This window comes from Elephantulus edwardii, unplaced genomic scaffold (genome assembly GCF_000299155.1).
Source record: "Elephantulus edwardii isolate Elephantulus edwardi_28Jun2011 unplaced genomic scaffold, EleEdw1.0 scaffold00039, whole genome shotgun sequence".
Taxonomy (NCBI): domain Eukaryota; kingdom Metazoa; phylum Chordata; class Mammalia; order Macroscelidea; family Macroscelididae; genus Elephantulus; species Elephantulus edwardii.
This window is the reverse complement of record NW_006399789.1, coordinates 21,442,014-21,469,709: the sequence shown is the minus strand read 5'-3', so window position 1 is coordinate 21,469,709 and position 27,696 is coordinate 21,442,014. Positions and strand designations below refer to the sequence as shown.

The 27,696-nt window shown below is 37.3% G+C and overlaps 1 protein-coding gene across 1 annotated transcript in view; it reads right to left on the bottom strand.

Moving 5' to 3' along the window:
- Nucleotides 1-1,059: 1,059 nt before the first annotated feature.
- The window catches only part of THEMIS (thymocyte selection associated), a 329,386-nt gene continuing 302,749 nt past the window's right edge, over nucleotides 1,060-27,696 (bottom strand). The window contains exon 6 of the mRNA XM_006885033.1: nucleotides 1,060-1,205. Within this exon, the coding sequence (XP_006885095.1) occupies nucleotides 1,060-1,205 (146 nt within the window). The remainder of the gene's footprint in view (nucleotides 1,206-27,696) is intronic.

The window sequence follows — 27,696 nt, the reverse complement described above, 5'->3', positions numbered from 1 at the left end:
CTGGAAAACATTATGCTAAATGACATATATCGGTCACAAAAGGACCTACAGTGCATAATACTGCTATAATGAAATAGGATTGACATGAGATAGAGAAGCAGAGGGGAAAACAGAAAAAGAATGGATAGATGATGAACACTCCTTTGGAACAGATGAGGGGAAAGATTGTCTGAAAGGAATGTAGATCAGGCATTTTATGTATGACAATTAGTAATTTGGAATAAAAAGTGCATTACAAGGGAATTGAGGGAGGAGGAAGGGAGGTGAAAGGAGGAAAATGTACATCAACGAAGGAATGAAAACCCAGCTTTTCTGTAAACTTTCCTTAAAATCATGATTAAAAATAAATTATATTCTGAAACACTTTCTAAAATTAGGTACAGATCCGGTACTATACAAATGGTTTAGGTTTCTTTTCCTAGGTAGAGGGATTCACAGTATATTTCATTTGGCTTTTTCTACCATAATAACCCTTAATATGTCAATTATAGAATATAGCATCTACCAGTTGCTTAGTATGTCTCTATCAAATATGTATTCTAGAACTGGGGAAATCACTACTAGATGAGTTTTTTGTTCCATTGGGCCTACTGTGAGATAATAGAGCTGTGACTTTAGTAATGTATTAGTAACCTGACATCCACATGCCCTTACTCTGACTGGTAGGCTACAGTGCATTTTGGGTCTCCTAGAATTAGTGTCAATTCAGGTACAGTATCAAACAGTCCTAAAATTTTCTGCTTATTTCCTCTTCCCCAAATGATAGTTATAGATCCATTTGAGGAAGAGTGGGAGAAAGATTAACTGTATATATATTTTAGCAGTGATTCAAAGGGGCTCAGTTGTTCCTTCTTTCAAGCTGTTATGAATCTATAAATTTGCTCAAGCCTAGGAATTACTTGAGTAGTTATGGATCTTTGTTCTGTCTTCCACTCACCTGATTTAGAATTCTTCCATTCTCACAAATCAGGTAGATATCTAGTAGATCTTCTATTTAATTCTGAGGGACACCATCACTAAGCAGTCATGACTATAAATCCATAAGTCAGATAATTCTGACTACCGCTTCGATATTCCTGTAAAGGTAACCACACCCACCTCATTGATTAAGTACAGCCGGTTGGCTTCTACCACCTCAGGGTAGGAACCTCTCCTCAGTGTACTTCGGTGTCTTACTTCTTTAAGGGCAGTGACCACTGTAAAGTCTGACGTACATAAAACAGTAATTACAGCAGATTTCAAGGATGCTGGGTTTCCTTTACAATATTGTTCCTTGTGATTGTTGTAAAAGGTGTATGCTTAGGGCATTTCACGTGGTGCTATGGTCCTTATCTAATAAACTCACTCTAAAATACCACTTAAGTCCTTGAATAGATACCTTTTTGTACAGTATACTGAAGAAAGGCTGATATTTGGACCTGATCTAGTATAGGCCACTAAATAATCCATTCTTCAGGGAACCAAACAAATGAAATATATCTTTTCCTAACTTCTCAAGTGGAAACATTAAATGAAGACTGTGTGCTTCAGAATTTACTAGGCCCAAATTGGTGTACTCAGATGGATCCAATTTTATGTTCCTTGCATCATTATCCCATATCCTTAAATGCCATCCCCATACATATTCTCAAGGCTCCTGATTGCATGCAGTAGAAAAATCAATGTCTTTTCTATTCCTAAGTCCCGATTTATTACTGACTTTTGGCGGCTCCCTGGGGCTTAATTCTACTTAGGTCTAGAATTAAAAGTGGGTATTAGGGCAGTTTCTGGGCACATTCAACAATGTTTTAAAAGATATCTTCCTCAGTAAATACCTCAGGTGGTGCCTTCCCTTCTTCACAAGTGAAATCTCTAAAAAGACCCAGTAAGTACAGCTGAGTTAATCTCATCAACTATGTGGGTTGGTGGGTGAGTTGTGTTGACAGGAGTGGTATGCAGATTGTTGATTATTTGCCTGCATATTCTGAGTACAAGTTTTATAATTTTTTATAAAATATCTTTAATTTACACTGGTTTATTTACAAAGTTGTATACATTCTTTTTCATACTAAGATATCATTTTTATAAAGGTCAAGATTCTCAGTCTAACTTCAGGCATCATTTGAGGCTAGACTTTCAGTTTGCAATGTAAAGTGGCCACTCTGATGATAATATGTTGGGTGTGGCTTTTAGCAATATCAACTCTGTTGTTACAAGGCTTTTTTCACTGCACGTTTGAACACATCATAGTCTTTTTGTGATGTGTGGATTGTGATTCAGAAGTCCTGAGCTCATTATTCATTACTCTTGGTAGCATAAGTAGGATTAGCCAGCTTGCTTCCTTAAATGGCACATCTTAATAAAAACAAAATCAAACTCTCTCTCTGTATGTGTGTAGAAGGGGAGAGACACAGAAAAAGAGGGTGAGAGAAAGAGAGAAAGGCAAGTGGCACACATCACCAGCCTCTTTGAGGGAGAAAGATGGGTAATCTCCTCTCATGTAATTTACAGCCTCTGGAAACCCACTGGAGGGTCACAAGGGTAGCTATGAGTCAGTTCCAACTCAACAATACATAACAACGTGTGTATGTGTGTGTGTGTGTAGGAAAATAGAGAAGGAAGGAGGTAAAGAGGGAAAACATAACATTATTAACAGGTTAATTTTAAAAATGTTAAGGTATTAGTAAATCCAAATATCATTAAAAAATCTTAAAAAACTTAATTGCCATCAAGTCAGAACTGACTCATAGCTGATCCTCCAGAAGGTTTTGAGAGGTTGTAAATCACATTGCAGGTGACTGCCCATCTTTTTTTTTTCCTTTTTCCTTGAAGGTCCTGATGGATTGCAATTACCAGAGAGGCACCAATTTTGGGTTAACAGCACAGCCCACTACAGATGCCAATTCATATAAGCAGCTCTCAATTAACACAATAAACATGACAATAAAGTAGTGAAAGTGAAAATTTATACCAAAAGGAATGACAAATGTAAGTACCAGAGCAAAATTCAAGAATTAATTCACTTGAGTAGGAGAAATTCTGGGCAGATATGAGTTCACGGGTCATGGACCCTATGAACTTGAGTCTCTTCTAAGCCTGAGAATTATTATGCAGGGTTCACGAATGTTGACATGGAAAGACTATTATCAGAGTCAATGTTAAAGCCTGGAATGCCACCATAATTGTTAGTAATCCTTTTTTGCCCTGGTTGACTTGTCTAGTCAACAAATATCATCTTGTTACAGACACTGTGTCAGTCTGTCTTGTTGAGGGTTTTCCTCTCTTCCTCCAACACTCTACCTGTCCAAACATGATGTCTTTTTCCAAGGACTGGCCCCTCTTGACAACATGCTTAAAGTGTGTGAGATGAAATTTCCCTGCTCTACCCTCTGGTTGAATTTCCTCCAAGGTAGATTTGTTCTTTGGCAATCCATGGCATATTCAGTACTCTTCTACAATACCACAACTCAAAGATATAAATTCTGAGCATCACATACCAAGCAGAGAGTAAATACTGCTATAAGATTTATGTTAGTGTTTGTTCAAATTAAGAAACATAAATTATGTATCTACTGTTTAGTAAGTATAGTGCTGGAGAAATAGAGACTAGAGATACGTAGAGCACACTAAGTATCTAATCCCTTTTCATTTTGGATAAAGGAAACAGGTGAATATGTAATCTTTAAGGAGAGTATGAATATAGAAGAGGGGAAAGTGATTAACTTAGCTCTGAGGAGAATTAGAAAGTCTTCCGAAAGACTTTACAAATACCATCAATGTTAAGTGATGAATATGAATCTCACTTGGTAAGGCAGGTAAGGAGAAGATTGTATGTAGAAATAATGGCATGAACAATATTTTACAGGAGAACTCCTGCTGTATGCCTAGAGATTGAGTTGGGAATGATGCAAGGGATTGTACAGTTAGAACACTCTTCACTCACCTTAATATTTACTTTCTACTTAGTATTTCCCTTGAAGATATCTGGGCTTTAGAGTGGAAAAAAACTAGCTTTCTGGCAGACTGCCACTAGAAAATGATGGCATTTGAAAAGAAGCAATGTAAGTTGTTTCTCAATGATGCTTCACCTTCTAAGTGTTCCCTGACTCCACAAACAAGCTGAAATTAATAGCTTGTCAGATTTCAGCAGAAATTCTGTCTCAATATTCTTGCCATTTTGATTCTCTATTTCCAAACAGGTATGTTTAGTCTTGACCCTAAGCAGTGGAATTCTCTCTTATCCAATGTAGAGACCATTATTACATTGGTAGGATAAATAATAATTAAGCATGTGATTTAAGAAACTAACCAAATAAAACCCCTGACTTTATTAAAGTCCTAAGAATTTATTTTTACATTTTAAAATTGATGAATGGGACCTTCTAAACATTAAATCTTTGTGCTCATAAAAAACTTTTTCCAACAGGGTGAAAAAAAACCCTAACAACTGGGAACAAACATTTGATAATACCATCTCAGACAAGAGTCTCATAATGAAAGGTTGCAGAATATTCATGGGCTTTCACAAGAAAAATACTGATAACACAATTACAAAATAGTCAAAAGACATAGAATGACTTTTCACAGAAGAAAATAATCAAATGGCCAACAGACACATGAAGAAATGTTCAAAGTCACTGGTAGTAAGAGAGATACAAATCAAAACCACAATGAGATACCATCTCACTCCAGTAACAGTGGCAAAGTTTAACAGGAGAGCAAGTAATGAATGTTGGAGAGGATGTGGTGAGATAGGAACTCTTATATATTGTTGGTGGGATTGTAAAATGGTACAACCACTCTGGAAGGCAGTTTGGCACTTCCTCAGAAAGCTGAACATAGAAATTCCATATGACCCAGCCACTCCACTGCTTGGAATATACCCTGAGAAAATGAGGCACAAGTGGAGACTTGTACACCAATGTTCATAGCAGCATTATTCACCATCACAAGAACATGGAAAGAGCACAGATAGCCAAGCACAGTTGAATGGATTGAGATGTTATAGTACATTCACACAATTGAAAACTACGCCGCATACAGGAGCAATGATTTTGTAAATTACTACCTAACTTGGGAGGGACTGGAGAGCATTATGCTGAGTGAACAAACTCAGCCCCATAAGAACAAATACAGTATGAAACAATTATTGTAGAATGAGTATGAACATCCAGGAAGTGGGGGGTGGAAGTAGAGGGATGAGGATGGGCAGGGAGAGTAATAGTAATAATAGAGTTGCATAATTTGATGGGGGGGAGGTGAAGAAAATGAGAAAGAACTAGTGAAAAGCAATGTATTCTAACTTTGTAAATAAACTAGTATTAAATTTAAAAGAGAGGGGGAAGGAGAAAGAGAAAAATGTCGCTTTGTTTTGGATTTGACTATTACACTAAATCAGAAGCGGAATTTACAGTATGATGAGCTGTCTTTATGAACTAAGTCACTGCAGCGCTCATTCCTACAACATTGATCAGAAATCTTTACTTCTACAAAATGTATCACCATCACTGCAAATGTTTGAGCTAAAGTCTTTCTCTATGGCATTAAGAATTTATTGTTTAAAACAGGTTCCCTAACCATTGTCTGACTTTGTCATGTGGATGTGCTGGAATATGTGAAAAGGGTGTGTTAGCCTATGTACAAGGGGATTGGTTAGTCTTGCCATTAAGTTGAGCAGATCCAGCAGCAGACTGATAGAACCTCCCCACTAGCAAAGGGGAAGTAGGGACACAGAGCCTGAACTTTGGGGCCAGAGATTTTTGTGCCAGCTAGACCTACATTAACAGCAACAGCCATGACTGAAGCAGAGGACCAAAGACCAAACAGGATGGATTTAACCTTGGTACTGACACTTCCAGGGAATGGAGCTAAGAGCCACTATCCAAGTTTGCTGGACATCTTGGGGGTGGGAAAGAGTCTTAACTGTCATGACTGAGAGTTTTGCAACACAGGCCTAAACCCTCAAGGCTCACTGTTGTAGTGTCTGTGAGCACATCTCAGCAGTTCTCCTGACTGAGAGAGATTGTAGTCTGCTTCTAACTTGAATTATAGCCTTTTGATTTCACTAATATGGTTTTGTGTGGTCTTTGAGCTATTGCAAGGGATTCCAGACACAGCATAGCAGTAAAATATGTGTTGGAATGAGTAGAAAGAGGCATGGGAGACATTTAAAACCTTCTGGAAACTGATCTTGTGTGGCTGATGCTGATTACAAGGTCAGTTTCCCACTGTAGAATTAGTAAAGGTAAGATATGACCATCCCCATGCTGACCTTGCTCTTCACAGTCTCTTTCCTTAGGTGAGTATACCTACACAAGTTATTTGGCACAGTGTTGTCTGGTATAAATTTTCTCCATAAAACTTAAAGAGCCGTGATACTTTTACATTATATGGAATGGATATAGGTGAAAAATCAAAATAGAATCATAGATATAAATGATTTTAATTCTTGATTAAAGAAAAAAGCATGAATTCCAGAAATACCATTCAGTAATTTTATGGCAGTAAATGACCTTTCTCCCATTCTTCCTCTATTGCCCAACAGAAAACAAACACAAAAAAAACCTGCTTGACTAGTGGAAACTAAAGGTTAAACTACCTTAAGCAGATTCAGCCTTACTGAAGTTCTGTGAATTACAGGCATAACCAAAAATGCCCTCACACAATCCTCTTCGTAGAAGAGGTGTTCTACTCTTGTCCTTCTTCAACTCCCAGGTTACATGTTATTGTTTTTATGTATTATGGAGTAAGAAAGGACCCAAAACTCATTTATAGATGACCCTTTAACAGATTTTCAGAGGCAATACATCAAATGGAAGAGATTGCTCATTTTTCTCTTGCAGAGCAGGTGGTAGATTTGAACCATATGCCTTAGGGTTGGAAGTGCAGTTCCTTGCCATTAGGCTACCAGAGCTCTCTCCCAGGTTATAAAGAAGAGTGTAAAATTAAATCAGGCTATTGTTAAAAGTTTACAAATTACTCATTTCTTTGTTCCAGAATTAGCTTATTTTCTAGAACAAATAAATCCAAATCAAGTTGAAATATAATTAAATAATTTGTAATCCAATAATTAAGGCAAAAATATTCAAATGATTGTGGGGTAAAAGAGAGATTATGTGTTTTTAGAATGGTATGTTAAGGACAAATTTTTATATATCTTAATTGTACTTTAGCTTGGATGCTGTGAACTAGCTCAGCTTTTTTATGTAAAAACAAGAAATTGAGTGGAGATTTAGGAGCAAATACTTAAAATTTGGATGTTACAAATAATGTTTAAAAATTATCACATCTAAAACCACATGGAAATCTGAATTATTGACTAAAATGTGGCAGCAGATTTTTGAAGAACGCAATTGCTTAGCTTTTTAAAAAGTAGACAACTAGCATCATCTAGTGGCTATTTTTATTATCAACCCTTTATTTCTATTTTTCTTGGGCTTTAGTTGTAATCCATGTCTTGGCAGGTATTTTGAATTGTGACTAAAAATTTTCAAGAACACTATTAATCTCAACTTTAACAGTAGTTTCAACACATCCAATATACATCCACTTATTTAACACAATTTACATTTGATAAATGATCCAAGGAACTTGATGCTTTGAGTAAAGTTTATCTTCACATTCAGGTAGGTTTCTAGTTATAAGAAGGATTGTCATTTTAATATACATCATGTACAGGACATAAGAATTAATTTTATCCCTCTTAATCTTAAAAAAGAGGCTGGAAGAAGGGTGTATGCATATTCATAAATAAACTTGTGTGGATATGTGCCTTTAATAAATGAGAATGTACTACTACTACAATTAAGTTAATCCTTACTTATCCATTACCTCCCATTTTGTTCAACAGAAAAGATCACATGCAGCTGAATTTTTGTTTTGATTTGTTTTGCAGTTTTGAACTATTAAAACAATGACCATCTGATTATTTTTCTTGGACTCACTTGTGATTGTAGCCTAGAGTATATTTCTGCAAGTGTAGCCAGGGAATGAAAAAGCGTATGGTTTTTTAAACATAGATGTTGCCAAATTAAACTAAAAATTTTTAGATACTTTATTTTCTTAACAAATAAGTCTTAAATTTCATGCTTGTCAACATACTCCATTTTCAGTGTATTGTTGTACTATTAAGTCACTTTTAACTCATAATAACTCCATGTACAACAGAAAGAAACAAAACCTCATTCTCTACTATCCTGACACTTATTTCTATGTTTAAGGCCATTGTGTTACCCACAATATAAATCTATCTAATTTAGTGAGCTCTGGTGGCTTAGTGGTAAGAATCTATGCAGCAATCCCGAAGGCAGGCATTTTAAATCCACCAGCTGCTCCACAGGAGTGTTGGGTTGTATTGTTGAAATGTGCCATTGAGTTGCCCATAACTCATAGCAAACTTGTGCACAATAGCTCTGAACCCTGCCCCATCCTGAGCCAATCTCACTGACTCTGACACACCGACCCCCTACTGCCCCAGTTACTTTGTCAATTCATCTCATCTGGGGTCTTCCTTTCCTGTGCTGTGCCTCTACTTTTCCAAGCATGATGTTCTTCTCCAAGGACTGGTTCCTCCTGGCCACGTGTCCAAAATATGTGAGACTGAGCTACAAAATCCTTGTCTCCAAGGAGTAAATTGGTTTCACCCTCTACAAGACAGACCTATTTGTTCTCCTGGCTGTCCATGATATATTCAAGACTCTTCTCCAGTGCTACAGTTCAAAGGCATCAATTCTTCTTCTATTATCTTTGTCATTATCCAGCTCTGATGTATAGCAAGTAATGCAAAGACCATAGCCTTGGACCAGGTGCATCTTAATCTCTAGACTGACATTACAATTAGCACTTTGAAGAGGTCACTGACAGCAGATTTTTCCAATGTAATTAATTTTTTTTTATTTCCTGACTGCTGATGCCTAGAGTGATGACTTCAGAGCTAAATAAGCTGAAATTGTCAACAACCTCAATCTCTTCTCTATCTATTATAATGCTGCCAATCGGTGAGAATCTTTATTTTCAAGATGTTGAGCTTCAGTCCATATTGTAAACTACAGTCTTTGACCTTCTGCAGCAAACATTTCAGGTCTTTCTCAGTTTCAGCAAGCAAGGTTGTATCATCTACATAACACGGGCTGTTGATAAGTCTTCCTCCAATCCTGATGCCATATTCCTCCTCATAAAATTCAGCCTCCTGAATATCTGTTCCACATACAACAAATTTCTTTACCTTACCGCGTGAATAGGGTAGGCAGTTTTCCTGTACAGTTTACTGCCTCTGAAAACTCACCGGAAGGTCAACTATCGGTCAGTTCTGATTCGAAGGCACACAACAAAAACAACATAGAGGGTCTTTTTCTTTTTTTGCCACTGATCTCTGCTTTCTCAAGCATGATGTCCTTCACCAAGAGCTGAAATCTTATAGGCTCTTGCCTGAAGAAAAAAATAACAGTTCAAACATTTTAGAAAATAACTTTGTAGTTTCTTTAAAAAGTTAAACATGCATTCCACACATGATGCAAATATTTCACTACATGACCCCAAAACTTCACTAGCATTTTCCATGAGTGACTTCTGGTGGCCTAGTGGTTAAGGAGTTGCAGTCTTAACCCAAAGGCAGGTGATTCAAACTTATCAGCTGCTCCATAAGAAAAAGATGGGCATTCTCTACCCATATGATTTACAGATTTTAAAAAGCTCCTGGAGAGACAGCTAGGCATTACTTTTGATTCAAGGGCTTAGGGCACACAGCAACATAACGTTTGTGCAAAAGAAATGAATGCATGCATCTCCATGGGGACTTGTACTTAATTATTCAGAACAGCTTGATTTGTATAGCAATGTTTTAATTGTATCCCTTCTCCAAAATATGTGCTGTATATCTTCATCTACACTCACAGATTTTCTGTAGATGTAATACTACTTATAAATAAGGTTATCTTTTGGTTTTTTCTTTCTTTTTTGCCCATTCCCCCCACTCCCCAACTTCCAGTCCACTTTATAATGCACCTCCCATTCAGGAAATAAGGTTATTTCTTATGTTAGAATCAATGTAAGGCTAATTTTAAAAGTGGATAGAGAAGCTGTGGTATACTCACACAATGGAATACTATGCTGCATTGAAAAACAAGGAACTCATTCAATATTATTCAAAATGGGTGAGCCTGGAGGACATTATGCTGAGTGAAATATCTCAGTCGCAAAAGGACAAATATTGCCACTGCTGTAAAATGGGACTGATATCAGGGTGGGGGTAAGACTGAAAAAAACTGGATAAATTGTGTATACTGCACTGAAACAGATGAGGGACTGAATAATTTAAAAGCGATGTATGATAGGGTATTATGGTTATCACAAGAATCCACAATTAAGGTTGCATAGTGGAATGTACTTGGGGCGGTGGGAGGGGTGCGGGGGGGGGGTTGTGTACCAGGGAGGGAGTCTTTCTTTTACTTTTGAAAGAAAGGAGCGAACTGGGGGGGCGGGGCGGGGGAGAGAGCTGGCCGGGTAGAGAAGTGCAGCAATGAATGAATGGAAATCCAAATTCTCTGTAAATGTTCATTAAAATTATTAAAAAAAAAAGTGGTAGTGTTTAAACCAAATCACCTTTGAGATACAAAGAGATCAAAATTAGGAACAAAGAAGGATGCCCAGACAAGGGAGGGCCTATGTCCCATGAAAATAATCAAGAAACCAAGTACAGTAGCTGAAAAAAGAAAAGAAAAAAAAAAACCAGCAAAAAACAAACAAACAAACAAAAAACCTTCCCTTGGAGCACACACACAGAAGGAAAAACATTCCCATACACTCAGTGCTCTGAATGAGGATTCTGCCCTCCTAGAGTGTCAGGAAATAAACTGCTGTTTGTTAAAACCATCCACTTCTGGCATTTCTGTTGCAGGAGCACTTAGAAACTAAACAAGCCCCAAACTAGGAAGGATAAAAAATATTTATGGACAAAAGGATTAACAAACTAGAGGATTTTGTACAATGGGAGAATATTTAATAATATAAATAATATACTATTAATACATTCAATAACATACATGAACCCTTAAAAAATGTATGTAGTCATAAAGGAGCTCTGCCGAGACATGTCTACCACGGGTGAGCCTGCTGGTATTTGAAATACTGGTATCACAGCCACTGGGTAGTGCAATGACTTGTTACTTTTAGATGCTAATTGAAAGCATGTGGTTTCAAATCAATCCAGAGACATCTGGGGGGAAAATCCTCGTTATCTGATTCAGAAAAATCTCAGCCCTTGACAACCTTATGGACAACAGTTCTACTCTGATGCATGTGAGGTCACTATAAATCAGAATCAGTTTTATAGTGTCTGGTCTTGTCTGTTCTATAATAGAGATAAAATTATCCACAGGCTGTTATTTCCAAATTATGAGAGAAGGGGCTATGCTTCCTCTAATAACACACTATTAGTCTCATCAAAGATAAGAGCACTAACAGTCATTTTGTTACATTTTCACAGCTAATCTAGATTTAAGATTAAGAATTCTTACTGTATCTCTCTATGTATTAGAACCATTCATCCTAGATTTAAAAATTCTTCAGAAATACACAAAAGATAAAAAGGTTATAACTAAAAGAATATAAATATCTCATGCATTAAATATTTTTATAACACTGAGCCTACCATTTCCTTTGAATACTACAAAAGATAAGGATTTTACACAGAAGGTAGAAATATTTATTCTCAATAAAAGGACTTATAATCATACTGAAGAAAATATACTTCTTATCTTCTGTGAGCATACAGGATAAATGTAAGATAATGTTCATGAGGCAACTGCAATAGAAAAATACTTCTGGCAAATAGCAGAGAAAAGAGCGTGCTTTTAGTAACAGTATATATAATTAAAAAAATGTGTGCTAAAAGTATAGAATTTGTTATGTTGACTTGCTGAAAATCTGGGTTTTTTTTAACTAGAACATGTCTCCATATCTTCTACATGCACCATATAACATCTGAGCCGTCAAATATGATCTTTTTCATATCTATGAAAACATAAAAAAAGAGTTCACCATAGCGTCCATCAGGGCAAAACTGAGTCTTCCAAAACGTTCCATAATAAAGTCAAGTGTAGGGAGTTCTGGTGGCCTAGTGGCAAGAAGCTACAACTACAATCTCAGAGGTATGTGGTTCAAATCCATCAGATGCTTCACTGGAGAAGAAGGGGCAATCTCCTCCTGTACCAGTCAGATCCAATCTTATGGCACACACAAAAATAATAAGAAGAATATTAATAATAAAATGGTCAAACGTTCAATATTATTGACTGAATGTCATATAGATTCACTGCACAGATCATACTTTTAAATGAACATGATGAGAAGGAATACATATTGCCTGGTAAGACATTTCTCTTATAGGCATGTCTATTCTTTATCTCTAGGTGATCTCTGAAAATGAGTTCAGTTCTAAGTTTGAAGATTGTCCAGTCTCTAGTCGATCAGTAGACCTGACTTTTTTGTGCATTAGAATTTGTTTCACACTTTTCTCACCCTGTCTAGATTGGCGAGCATGGCAGTGATAGCCAGGCACTAGCAAGTTCTGCTCTCAGGCTATGTGGTGAGGTCATACTCATGGTGTCCCTTAGTCCCTTGGATTTAATGAGTCTTTGGTTTTCTTTATTCTTCTTTGCTTCAAATGTGAAGACATCAATTGGTATCTCTTAGATGCCAACTTAGAGGCTTTGAAGATTCTATTTGCTACTTAGTATTGTAGGGTAAAGAACATTGTCTATTTTGGACTATAATGTTCCAATAGACTGAGATGTCCCCCAAGACCTAATCCCTAGTCCTTTAGCCCACTTCCATCTGAAGTACTTTTATTTATGGCTATGAAGTTTTACTGACTGTGCCTTCTGTGTTCTGTTATATACAAGGATATATTTGCTGTGCATACAAGTATGTATATGCTGTTGTTGTGTACCATTGAGTTAGAACCGACCCATAGCTAACTCTCCTGTGGGTTTTCAGAGGCAGTTCTCTCACAAACTTACATATCACATGGCTTTACTTCCATATGCCATCCCACACCTGTTCAGTTAACATAATTACCTATGTCTCCACTTACAAATTAATTTTTGCTATTATTGCTGTGGTAAGATTGTGTATAGAATTGTGTTTACAATTGTTTTTATTTATTTTTTCATTATTCCAGGCCAAGAGTTACTGGCAGAGCAGGGTGCTTCTGGACATTTACTTGGCAGAAATAAGAACATTTTTAAACAATTTCCTGATAAGGCAGAGGCCAAGCCAACAGACCAACGTTCCAGAGAGAAGCTTGCTTTTGAGAACAATTAAGGAGAAACTGTCTTGAAGGAAGAACTGTATCTGGAGCATTTTAAATCTCAGTTGTGACTTTTACTTCTCTAATAAACTCCATAATGATGAACACTGTTTGAGTTTTATGTGTCCTTAATAACAAATTATCAAACCCAAAAGAGAAGGAAAGAATACCACAGGAGGGACAGATGATGCCCAAACTAGTAGAAAAGTCGATGTGTGGAGGCAAGGATGACCTCTGACTCAGGAATCAGCGCTGGGCTATTTATACTGATCCTGAGTCTCTTTCCCCCTTACAAAGTTAGAAGAGGTTAAACACTGCTTCCAGAAAACATTTTTATACCTAGAGACTCTTCTTGGAACGTGGCTACTGGAAATTCCAGGGAAACCTTCTAAAGAGAGCACAAACACAAATGAAAAGTCAGAAAATTTATTTTCAGTCTTCTGAAGTAATCCGCAGGGACTCGTAAAGGTTATTATACTTTTCAACACCAAGTCCAGTATCAAAGAAAGAAAGGAAGGAAAAAACAGCAGAAGGAAGTGTGACATATAAATGGATTTTTATTAAGTTTGAAATGTCAGAGTATTTCCAGTGAAAGTCCTTGATGATGTAAAAACAACCGAATATATACATTTTTAATCAGTGGCATATACTTTATGAAAGTTCATATTTAACTTCTAATACACAAAATAATGTAAAAAATATTAAACATTCAGTAATATCTTAAAATAATTAATTGACCTGTGAGCTCTGAGTCCCCAAACACCAAATTGTAGATTGTAAAATTTTTCAGGTTGAGTCAGGATTGTTCACTTTAATAATCAAATGTTAGCCCCCCACCCAAAAAAAATCTTTGAAAAACTTTTGTTCTTATGAAAACAACCAGGCAAAAATAAATAAAATCATTACAGAAAATTTTAAATTACAAGGGATTTTACCACAATCAACATACTAAATTATCTTTAGGGTCCTGGAAATCAGGATTCCCTTTTAGTTCAAGAAATAAAATATAATAGGGAAATAAGCTGTATAAAAATATAAAACATTGCCTGAAAGACTTCTATCTGGATATTCTTTCCTATGAAAATGTTATCTCCTGACTTATCTTCAGATGCTTCTTGCTGCCAAACAAATAAAAAAAATCTACAAATAAAATAATCGAGATAAGAGTTAGCTAAAAGTGTTTGAAGACAGCATGACCTATAAAATCAGAAACTTGACTGCTAAATCATAAACTTTTCTTAAATTCCTGAGTCATTTTTACCAGATAACTTCTCTGTCTCTTCATTTGTTAGAGATAAAATGATATTGCCCTTGCCATACAATATATAATAAGATTAAGTATTAAAACACAACAGGATCAAGGTAACTTTATCAATTATGAGTAGAAGAGTTACTCTAAAGTACAACTGAAAATTAACTTTGGCTACTAATCAAGCAAATTTATTACAATTCATTTCAATTGTATTCTTTTCCTCTTTCCATCAACTAAATGGCTTTCATAACTATACATCTATTGGCATGCATATAAAAATTTAAGGCATTATACTATTATAATAGTATAGCATTAAGGTATAGAAAATTATAAGGCATTTTACCTGAATTCTGATGGTATTCCAGTGAGGCTGGTGAGCTGTGGTTGTTGGAGAGTGTAAAGGAATGGAGCGGGAATACCTGTGACTCACAGTGGTAAGGGCTTTTGAGCCACAAACACATTTGCAGTTTTTTATAAAACAAATTGAAAATCTGAAGTCAAACTCATATTCATAGTTGCAGGGGAATCACATAAGAAAACTGGGTATTTTAAATCGCTCTTAGATAGTATTTTTTTAAAAAATGTGGTAACAGTAATGATAAGAAAAATTTTTAAATGAATTCTGAAGAAAAAAGTAAAAGGTATGGGCTTATTTTCCTTAGGGAGCTCTGGTGGTTTAGTGCATGTGGAATTGTGACACTAACCCAAAGGTTAATGCCTCGCTGGCAGTTCAAATCCACATCAGCTCCAAGGGAGAAAGGTAGTAAATATTCTCCCCCACAAATTATAACCTCTAAAAACCCACTGGTGCATCAGTTATGAGTCAATTCCAACTTGCCTATGAGTTTGAGACACTTAAAAAATTTTACTTAGGAAATGGATAACAAAATTCCATTTTAGTTCATTAATTGTGGGTAGAAGAATTAAGAACCACCATAAAATGTCTACGTTAAATAAATAGGTCCTAAATAATAAACAATACATACAGATATTGGCACTACTGAATAAAGCACATGAGTTCTTTAGCCAAGGTTTCTTTTTAAGTTTTACCCTGTTAAAATTTTTGACATTGTTTTCTCATAGGCAGTGACCAGCTGAGTTTCTTTTGGATCCACTGGGGAACAGTTGTTTTTCAGCTAGAAGGCAAAGCTTATTTTTCCAATGGATCGTTTATGTTTACTGCCCTAACGTCTTCAGTCACATCTTGTTATTTTTCATGTTTATATTTTGTGAGATTTCTGTAAGTAAGAAAAAAAGAAACAAACAAAAGAAATCTATCAGAAATAGATATTACAAATAACCAGCTAGGAAGCTGTTTATCTTTAAACATGCTTAGATGAATCTTGAAGAATAATTAGGAGCAAAAGGAAAATAAATAGTAAAAAAGATCAACAAACAAAATCTGAACTCTTTATAAACATGCTTAGTAGTTCCGTGAAGTAGGAGATAATATTTTAATTTGTCAGGTGTGTTTTGGTTTCCAAAATGTCTTAGTTTTCACTTTCTCTTGCCCTTATAAAAATTTGGTTATATATGTAGATAATACAAGACCATCATGAAATTAACTGAGTGAGCTTTGGTGCCTAGTGGAGTAGGGAGCTTCACAGCCAAGCCAAAGGCAAGAGGTTTGAATACACTAGCTGTTTCATGGGAGAAAGTAGGCAATCTCCTTCTGTGCAATTTACTACACTGATGACCTGCTTGAGGGTCAACTGCTGTTGAATTCTGTGGGAATGAAATCAACACCCTCAACATCTCCCTTACACCCCCACCCTAGCCACCATAGTCACACAGCTGGTGAAGGTCTCAAGCTGATCAGAATCTAAAAGACTCCAGACTCAACACTGTGGCACATAATCTATTCTAAAGAGAGAAAGAGAAACAAAATAAATTTTTAAAAATTATAAAATTCCAGCATGTTTTATAGTGGTAATATAAGGGTAAAAATAGACAGCTCTTTCTAATAACTTTCCAATGCATCTTGTACTGTGGTGGAGTCAGAACCGACTCCTGGTTGACATACCCGCAGACTTTCAGAGGCCCTAAATCACTCAGAAGGAGATTGCTCATTTTCTCCCTCAGCTAGTGGATTCCAACAAACAGGCAGAGAGGACCTGCATTTCAGTTAGTTGACCAGTGCTCCATTTGGTATAGCTGTTGTACTAAAAAAACAAAAACAGCAAAAGAAGTTTTAGTGAGCCACTAGTTCATTCCACTTCAGGCAAGCCTAGTCTGTCAGAATGGAATTGTGCTAAACAGAGTTTTCAATGGCTGGGGTGTTTTGTTTTTTGTTTTTGTTTTTTAACTGTCAGGTCCTATTTCAAAGGGCCTCTGAGTGGATTTGAGTGACCATTTTCAGTCTTCACTGCTACCTCTCTCCCAGCACCACTAGGGACTCTGCGATTCTGACAAGAATGAAAACCCAAACTAAACCCAAGGCCATCTGACTCATAGGTTCTGACTCCTAGTGCATTTCCATCCCATTTCCAAGCCTGTGAATCTTTATAGGAAGAAACTGCCTGTCTTTTCTCCATGGAGCAGATGGTGGATTCAAACAGCTGGTCTTTCATTTAGCAGGCTAGTCATGTGTCTTAGATAACACTCTAAAGCTTATGATCTTGAGCACTCACGAACTTATCATTCTCTCCTTTCCTTCTTCTAATCTTCATTCATTCTTTGTTTTTCTTTTCCTATTTGAGTCCTCTTTCTGCTACATACTAGCTATATAACCTAAAGTAAGTTATCAGTTCTTTTAGGACCTCATTTACTCATTATTAATAAAGAGGGACATGAAATAACACCGTTGTTATTATGTGCCGTGGAGTTGACAATGACTCATAGCGACTCTACGCACAGAAGCTTTGAACCCTGCTCTATGCTGAGTCAATCTCTTTGTCTCTGACACACCTAAACTCATTACCCCAGTTACTCTGTCAATCCATCTCCCCCGGGATCTTCCTTTCCTGCGCTGTCCCTCTACCCTTCTAAGTATGATATCCTTCTCTAAAGACTGGTCCTTCTGGCTACATAATAAAAATATGTGAGAGGGAGTCTTAAAATCCTTGCCTACAAGGAGCAGCTTGGTTTCACCCACTCTAGGACAGACTGATTAGTTCTCATGGCAATCCTTGGTATACTCAATACACTTCTCCAGGACCCCAGCTCAAAAGCATCAGTTCTTCTATCATCCTTGGTCATTGTCCAACTCTCTGATGCTTAGCAAGTAATTGTGAAGACAATGAACTGGATCAGGCACATCTCAGTCTCTAGACTGACATCCTTGCTCTTCAGAACTCTGGAGAGGTCCTTGACAATAGATTTTCCTAATGCAATTCATCTTTAGATTTCCTGATGATTGGTTCCAAGGATGTTGATTGTGGAACCAAGCAAGGTGGAATTAATTACTACTCTGTCTTAATTTGGATGCACAGCAGTCGTAATCTCTTCTCCATCTATCATAATGCTGTCAATTGGCCTAGTGGTGAGAATCTTCATCTTCTTGATGTTGAGTTTCAATCCATATTCAGACTACAGTCCTTGATCTTCTGCAACAAAAGTTTCAGGTCCTCCTTAGTTTCAGCAAACAAGATTGTGTCATCTGCATAATGCAGGTTGTTGATGAAACTCTCTCCAATCCTGATGTTACACTCCTCTTCATAAAGTCTGTCTTCTCAAGTGATCTGTTTTGTGTACAGATTGCAAAGGTATGGAGACAGGACATACGCATGATGCACTCCTTTTCAGATTTTGAACCATGCAGTATTTCCTTGCTTTGTTCTGACTACTGATAAAGACACAGGTTTTGCACGACCTATATTCCAGGTGTTCTGACATTCCCATTCTTCTCAAGGTTAACCACAAGCCATGTAGTCAAATACCTTTGCATAGTCAATGAAAAACAGATCGACATTGCTCTGGTACTTTCTGCTTTTGGCCAAGAACCTTCTGAATTGGCGAAGATGTTCCTACTGACACAGCCTCTTCTCAACCCAGCTTGTCTTTCTGGTAGTTCTCTATCAGTGCAGTGTTTTAGTTGCTTTTGCATAATCATCAGCAGGGATTTATTTGCTTGTGATATTAGTAATATTCTATAATTGCTACACTTAGTTGTATCACTTTTTTGGAAGGAGAATAAATATGGACATGTAATAATGATGCCTATTAAAATTGTTACAAATTAAATGAGTTAATAAATTTGAAGAGCCTAAAAAATATTGTGTTTTATTGTTCATAGGGTTTTCAAAAGCCTGTTATTTCAGAAGTGGATGGCTAATCCTTCTTCCTACTCTGTCTAAATTTGGATGCACAGCATTTTATCCAAAAGAGCATTCACCATTACAAAATTAAAAGATTAAAAAAAGAGAAAACACCCAAAAAACCAAGTAACAGGTAGATTAAATGCTGGCCCATGCTTTCTACCTTCTGCACGTGTATCCTATTCCCGTCCTGCCCCACCATAAGCCTGTTCTCCCTCCCTCCAACTAACCCCAGCTGGTCCATTGTGAGAAAATGTGCAAAGAGTTGGATTCAGAAAAATCAAAAGGGATGAACTTCCCTAGGATTTCTTAAGCTGAAGGAATTGAAGAATAAATTCAAGCCTCAAATTATGATACTTAAAGAATATTGAAAGATTTAGGAAAAATCAAAAGAAGATGGAAGGAATACACAAAGTCACCATACCAAAAATTATTGGTCAATACAGAAGAATTTCATGAAACAACATATCATCAGAAGGCAATATGATGAAGGAGAAATTTCAAGTTGCTTTGAAGGAATTGGCAAAAAATAAGGCCTCTGGAGTTGATGGAATATCAATTGATATACTACAACAAGCAGATGTGGCTCTGGACATGCTTACCACGTTATACCAAGAAATTTGGAGGACACTGAAAAAAATCCATATTTATTCTCACTCCCCAAAAAAGGTGATCCAACAGAGTGCAGAAATTATAGAGTGATATCACTAATCTCACTTGCGAGCAAACCCCTGCTGAATATTATCCAAAAACAACTGGAGCAGTACAGACACAAAGAACTGTAAGAAATACACAAGCTGGGTTTAAAAAAGGCTGTTGTACTAGGGGCATCATTGTCAATATCAGATGGATCTTGGCTGAAAGCAGAGAGAACAGAAGAATGTCTATTTATGTTTTATTGATTATGTAAAGGCATTTGACCGTGTGTATCACTACAAACTGGGGCTCATATTGAGAATAATAGGAATTCTAAAACACTTGATGGTGTTCATGTAAAAATCTATGCTTTGGCCAGGAAGTAGGCATAAGAATAAAGCAAGAAAGGAATACATCAGAGATGAATCTTTTCTCCATACCTTTTAAATCTATATGTGGAACAGATCATTCAGAAGGCTGGACTTTATGAGGTGGAGTGTGGCATCAGGATCGAAGGAAGCCTCTTCAACAATCTATTTTATTGATGACACAACCTTGCTAACTGAAATTTCCTTAAGAGGACCTCAAGTATTTGCTACAGAAGGTTAAGGACTGCAGTCTCCAATATAGATTGCAGCTCAACATCAAGGAAACAAAGATTCTCACCACTGGGCCAATTAGGAGTATCATGACATATGGAGAAGAGATTAAGCTTGTTGACAATTTTATCTTGCATGGATCTTGAATCAACACTCTTGGTATCAGTAGTCAGGAAATGAAAAGATGAGTTGCACTGGGGAAAGTCTGCTGTTGGGGACCTCTTCAGAGTGCTAAAGAGAAACTATGTCAGATTAGAGACTAAAGTGCATCTGATCGAGGCCACATCTTTGCAATCACTTGCATTGCATTGGAAAGCTGGAAAATGATGAAAGATGATTGAAGAAGAATAGATACCTTGGAATTGTGGTGATGGAGAGGAGTATTGAATATATCATGAACTGCCAAGGGAACAAATAGGTCTGTCCTAGATAGGGTAAAACCAAGTTATTCCTTAGAGGCCAGTATTCCTAGAAGCTCCCTCTCACATGCTTATGTTGCCAGGAGAGACCAGTCATTAGAGAAGCACTTTATACTTGGAAGGATGGAGGGTCAGCTCAGGTGAAGACGACCCTGGATGACATAGATTGACACAGTGACTGGGGTAATGTGGGCAGGAGAGCTGGAGACAGTGAGATTGGCTCAGTTTAGAGCAGAGTTCAGGACTATTGTTATTAGGGTCACTATGAGTCATAGTCGACTCCATGTCAAAACCCCACGATAACAACAAAACTATCATATTGCGTTTTAGTTATTGTTTATTATATGTGTGGAGTCCAAAGACAAAAATACATAGTTTTGTAATCTTTGAGGTTATCAAAAGAGAGATGGAGAATTTCTCCAAACATTAGTGTAATTATCCCCTCAATTCAAAGTGACGCCACGTGACAGAGTAGAACTGCCCCCCAGGGTTTCTCAGAAGCTCTGGTGGTTTAGCGGTAAGGAATTGTGCTGCCAATGTAAACATATGCAGTCTGAATCCATCAGATACTCCCCAAGATGAGAAATCTCCTGTGGGAAAACCCAGGAGAGAGTCAGCTATGGATCAGTACTTACCTCATGATACAGCACAAGAGGCATCTTTTCATTACTATCCCCTGAGAGAAAGCTGCTGTAGTCTCCTCTTACATTATTCAGAAAGCAGCTGAGCACTTAATCATCTCCTATATCACCAGGGTTCCTTCATTAAGACTGTCCTCCGCAGGCCCTCTGCCTCTTTCATTGCTGTTGAGGTGGAACTGGCACGTTGTTGACCTTGCTATAAAGAACTTATACATTTTATTGCTATGTAGTTTCTGAAGCTATAAATAGAATTTGACCTTGCTATATAGTTTCTGGCATGTCTACTTGCCATACAGAGGTAACTTGTGGTTGCTGTGAAGCTGAACACCGTGACACTGATGTGTCAAATGCATTAATGGTTACCCATGGCGGACAGTGTTTGATGAAACTCCCTGATTAAAACAAGCTTGGAGGCAGGAGTGGCATCCACTTCTATAATAGCTTGCCTCTGGAAACTCTATGAACCTGGAGAAAGGATGAAAGTCATGCAAGTGTAGAAGACTTTCATTCATAGGGTCACTACGAGTAGCTTACAACTGGACAACGCTTAACAACAACAACAACAACAACAACATATAGTTTCTGAGGCTCTAAATAGAATGGGAGCAGATTACCCATCTTTCTCTCAGAGCTCCTGATGAAGTCGACCAACCAGAGAGCTGTGGCCTTTAAGAGGGCAACTCCTTACGTACTATGCCATCAAAAAGCAACTCAACTCAACTCATTGCCTTCCTGTCAGAACCAACTCATAGCCGAACCTCCACTGAGTTTCTGAGTCTGTAATTGCACATTAGGAGATAGCCCTCTCCCCCACCCCCCTCCCTGAAGCCACTGGTGGATTTGACTTGTGAAAAATATGTGACCTGTGTTAGCAGTTCAGTTCATATGGACTATTACATCAGGGGTCGTTAATTTCCTTAATAGTCTGAATATATTTATTTTTGTCAGCCTCCCTGATGAATTGTACTTGAAGATAAGGGGAGGAATAAAATAAAGACAGTCTGGACTACATCCTCTCCCTGTGATTACAAGCCTGCCTTATGCAGCCGTTGAATGCTTAGGTCTCACTGAGCAATACTGACCCTTCAGTCATGTTGTTTTCCTTAGGTGAGAAGTGTCTGAGGATGAAGGCAAATGAAATAGATATATTGATTATGGTATAGAGAAATGGTATCTGAAGACCTAGGCCTGAAGAAATCTCAGAATTCTGTTTCCTTGTCAGTGAGTGAGTTTTGATAACAACAGTAGAATCATCAAGTTGAAAAAAAAAAAACAAGTGAAATAATGGTTCTGAAAATGCTTTGTAATATATAAAATGCTACAAGAACATGACTTGTCACTGCCATCACCTATTCACATAAACCTATTATAAATCTGTATTTTAAGAGTCCAATCTGTCATCTTGACAGTTATTAGTCTCATTCTCCCTTGTCAGTAAGCTGATTCAACAGAGTACAGACTTAAACAGAAAAATCAGAGTGAGGAAATTAGGATGATTAGATTACCACAAAATAAAGTAGAAGGATTTTAATAATTATCATTTGCAAGAAGTCTTTTAAATCTATCGATCTAGTCTTATCCCCTACCCCTTATAAGGATGTCTCCATATTAACTAAGGAACCCTCCTATGCACAGCCTATGTGCTTGGCTGAGAACCAAGAAGTAGGTGGTTTGAAGCCTCTGGCTGCTCCAGAGCAGACAACAGCATCAGTCTGCTCTCATAACGATTCCAGCATGGAAACCCTGCAGGGCAGTGCTACTCTCTCAGAATCAACTTGACAGCAATGGGGTTTGCTTTGTTTTACAGTTGTCTGTGATCTAATGACCAGCCAGAGTTGACTGAGTGGAAATACTGCACACTGAATAGAAACTGTATTTATCACATTGAACCACGAAAGTAACTTTCAAGAAACTGCAAACCATGCAGGAGCTGTTTTTGTTTTCTGAAAAATTAATTAGGTTTCAAAATCTGAATTGATTTTAAAACCATCCAATTTTTGGCCTTCATCGCCCATTCTGAAATGGCAGTAATTGAATCAGATGGCTATGTGTCTTATAGTATATTGAATATTCACCAGCCTACTTATTTAGATGATAAAATTAACTGAGAGATTTGGGATTGTGTAGACTCAGTTGCTCATAGAGCAAGTCCAAAACATTGCTCCTAGAAGAAAAGACGTAGCATGTAGCTTTATGTGTGTGCTTGTCTGTTTATTCTTAAAGGACTGGACTGAGGGAGTGTCCTTCAACAATTAAAATCTACATCTATGTAAGAATGATGTATTATTACGTCCACAGAATGAAATTTCACACATATAAATCACGTGGGTAATTGTTTGGATGAATGGATTAATATAAAAGAAAAAAAATCTCCATTTTTCTTTCCTTTTAAGAAATCAAATTCAATTATTATCTTAAACTACTTTGCATTCTTTTAGGAAGAAAATGTTTCCCAAATCATTATCTGGATTCAAAGCTATTCAGATTGAGTTCATTGTTCTTACTGGGAACACCAATTGCCAATTTAAATTTGCTCATTGTGATCATGCAAAGTGAAGTCTACAACACACACATCTACATTCTTTGGAAGTCAGCTTGGTTATAAAATAGAGTGTTCTTGAATCTCTTCCTAACATTTTTCAGTTCAATTTTTATTTATGCTTTCCTAGAAATGAATTTTCTATAAACTTCTTGATACCATAGTTTCCTTTCTATATATACCAACTTCCGTAATTGTTAGCTGGGTTTGAACAAATGACTCCTGTTAATAGCTGTTTTATTCTCCCTCTCATCTGTAGTGGTTAAGATTATATTTATCATATTTCACATGAGTTTTATATTTGTACCCCCCAGCAATCATTTTGGCATAAAAAAGCATAGGTAGGACACATGTCGTATGTTATCTGTCAAGCACAAGTAAGAACAATAACCTATTATGGCTGCTTTCTCTCAGAATACAAGCCTGGGATCCATTTATTTAGTTAAGAAATATTTACTGATCACTTAATTTGATCCAAGGACTCTTCTAGACTCTGAGGACAGAACAGCATCTGCATGATGCACTCATGTATGAGGAGATGGATAAGCAAAATAAAAAAGCAAAATATACAAACTATTAAATCGTATGATACTCTGGTGGCTTAGTAGATAAACAGTTGCATTGACAACCACAAACGTGGCTGGATAAAATTCACCTTTGTGGGAGAAAGAGGGGGAACTCCCCTCCCACATGATTTACTACTTCTGGAAACCTGCTGGAGGGTCAGCTAAAAGTCAATTTTGACTTGATGGTATATAACAACAGCAATGATAGATGGTATAAGAGAGAGGCAGTGTCATGCAGGGGGCTACGATTTTAATTAAAATGGTTATGGACTTAGCCTCTATATGGTAACAGCTGATGAAAAAGTTGAAGGCGCCAGGCTGAACACCAAGTGTCTGCCCAGGGCAAGATTGCTCCAGGCAGAAAAGGTATACCTTCCATGAAGATGGAGCACCCACAGGGATTTTCAGCAACAGCTAGGAAGTCAATGTAGTAATGAGAAAAGGAGGAGACGTCAGAGACCACTAATGGATTGATTCCGAGTCAGCTCTTGTGGCCTCCTGGTAAAGAGTCGCACTACCACCCAAAGGCAAGTGTTTCTAGTGCATCAGCTGCTCTGTGGGAGAAAGATGGGCAATATTCTACTGGAAGGTCAGCTATGTGTTGATTCCAACTCAACAGCACACAACAACAATAGCATTGAGTTCTGAGGAGTGTAGATGATACATACAGTGGTGAAAGTGTTTTACTAACTTAAAAGTCAGTCATTTGGACACACCAGCCACTCTGTTGGCAGAAGGAAAATACAGCAGTGTGCTTCCATAAAGAATGACAGCCCTGGAGACCTTTAGGGCACTTAGGTCCAGTCTATCCATTTAGGGTCACTATGAGTCAGTACTTAAATGACAGCAGTGAGTTTCATTTAGATTTTGGAGAATTTTGAGGATAGGCATTCTATCATCTGGCTCCTGGGTTGACAGATGAATGCTGGCTATCGAATTGAGAACACAGTATGAGACATAAGCAAATACAGACCACTTAAGAAGTAAAGACAAGAATTTAAATAGGAGGTGACAGTGGCGGCTTCAAGCAGATATACAGCAATGAACACAGCAAAAAAGTGATCATGTCCAACTCATTATCCTGTTGTCAGAACTGACTCACAGCTGACCCTCCAGTGGTTATCCGAGGCTGTAAATTGCAAAGGGAAGATATTATTGATCTTTCTTCATAGGAGTGGCTGGTGGATTTGAACGTCCAGAGAGGTCCCACCCTTGTGAGTGCAGCGGCACTTCCTACAGACTATGACACCAGAATTCCCTTCTAACAATAAAGTCAACAGGAATTGTATTTGGATTGGGTAGGATGACTTGGTGAGATATATTCATTTTTATTCTTTTATTGCATTAGATCCTGGACTTCTCCATTAGAATCACTGAAAAAAATGTGTAAAAGGAAATTTCTAACTTCTACCTGAGAACTCTTTAATCAGACTCTTTACAAACAGAGGGTAACAAACTTTTTCTCTATAAATATTTCATGCTTTACATATGGGTCTGTCACAAAAACTCAAACTTGGCCATATATCATGGAAGCAACCATAGCCAATATGGAAATGAAAAATTGTGGCTTTATTCTGATAAGCTCAATAGACATGAAATTTGAATTTCTTGTAATTCTTAAGTGTCAGAAAAAGAGAATATTTTTTCCCAACCATTTAAAAATGAATACAAAAAACATTTCCAACTCATGGGCTGTACCAAAATGGACAGTGTGAAGGCTTCGCCTGTGACTCTAAGATTAATAATCTTGCTCTCATAAGTTCCAGGAGTATGCATTTTTAATATGTTCCTTAAGAGATTTTTATGCACAAGAGCTTAAAGAAAAATGGTCAGAATAAAGATGAACTTCTTGGGTAAAATAAGAACTGCAATTGGCTTGGATCAATAGTAAAAGAAATTTTCATCTGCAACAAACAGATTAGAAGAAATAAAAGTAAGATTAGAAGTTAGTCATAAGGAAATTAGAGATTCAAAGGTATGCTCTATTTATTAGCCTCTAAAGAGCAATGGTATCACTCTGGAGACTAAGGTGTGCTTGATACAGGCTATGGTCTTTGTAATCACTTGATTTGCATAAGAGAGCTAGACAATGACTAGGGATGATAGAAGGAGAATTGATGCCTTTGAGCTGTGGTGTTGGAGAAGAGTATTGAAAATACCATGGACTCCTAAGAAAACAAACAGGTTCATCCTGGAGAGGGTTACACCAGGCTACTCCTTGGAGGCAAGAATTCTGAAGCTTTGTCTGACATACTTTGGACATGTTGCAAGAAGGGACCAGTCCTTGGAGAAAGATGTCATGCTTGGAAGGGTGGGACAGCGCAGGAGTGGAAGACCCTCAATGAGATGGACTGATTCAGTGATTGGGGCAATGGGGGTAGGTATGTCAGAGACAGTGAGATTGGCACAGGACAGAACAGGGTTTAGGGCTGTTGTACATAGGGTTGTTATGAGTCGCAAGTGACTTGATGGAACATTACAATAACAACAACAACAAACTTTAAAAAACATTTTTACTATTAAAAAAGATCAATATTTTATAGATAACTCCATGGAAGTAAGTGGGCAAGTCTCCACAGGGACATGGTCCCTGCTGTTACTTTCTCCTACTCACGTTCAGGCACTGCTAATGAGCTTAAGAAAAAAATATTATTTTCATATGTTACATGATATTTGTCATAAATTGTGCAGCAGGAACACAGCTCCTTTCCTTTTGTAGTTGGTGACACAGGTTTTTATTGCTATCTGTCCACATGATGACATCTATTTCCTTTTATTGTATACTCTAGTTTTTCAGTTGTTCCATCCTTCTATTGTTACACCACTATCAATAACATCAAAATCATGTGGCAAAACCAAAAAGAGAGTTAGTTCCGGTGAAAGTTTGTTTATCTCTTAATCATAAGGTATTCTGGTGGTATAGTCCCTAGTGATTTGTTCTGTTAACCCAAAGCAGTTAGAACCCACCAGAAGCTCTACAGAAGCAAATGGGCAATCTCTTGCTGTGATGAACAGCCTTGAGAATCTGGTGGGAGGCGCTTTGAGCCAGAAATGACTCAGTGGTAGTGAGTTTTGAGTTCTCAATCATAGCTATGGTCTAAATTGTAACTATACTCAAGTATAGGTGTATGGGCTTTTGATTGTCAGGAAGTGGGGGGATGGTTCAGTTCTTTTGCTTATAGGGTCACTATGAGTTGTGTTCGACTCGATGGCAGCTAACAGCAACAACAATTACCAGAGAGAGTTATGCTACCAAGATGATGGTCATTCTGAATTATTAAACTGTTATTTTCTTTCTTCATTGACAGAGTTTTCTCAGCATTTTTCTGCTTTGCTTACAGATCTTTAGTTCTTTGTTTGAAGGCATGTACCTATTTTATTCCAGCATTTAATCAAATAACACTTGACTATATTCTCACCACTGGACCAATTGGCAGCATCAGGATGGATGGTGAAGAGATTGAGATTGTACACAGCTTTAGTTTGCTTGGCTCCATAGTCAA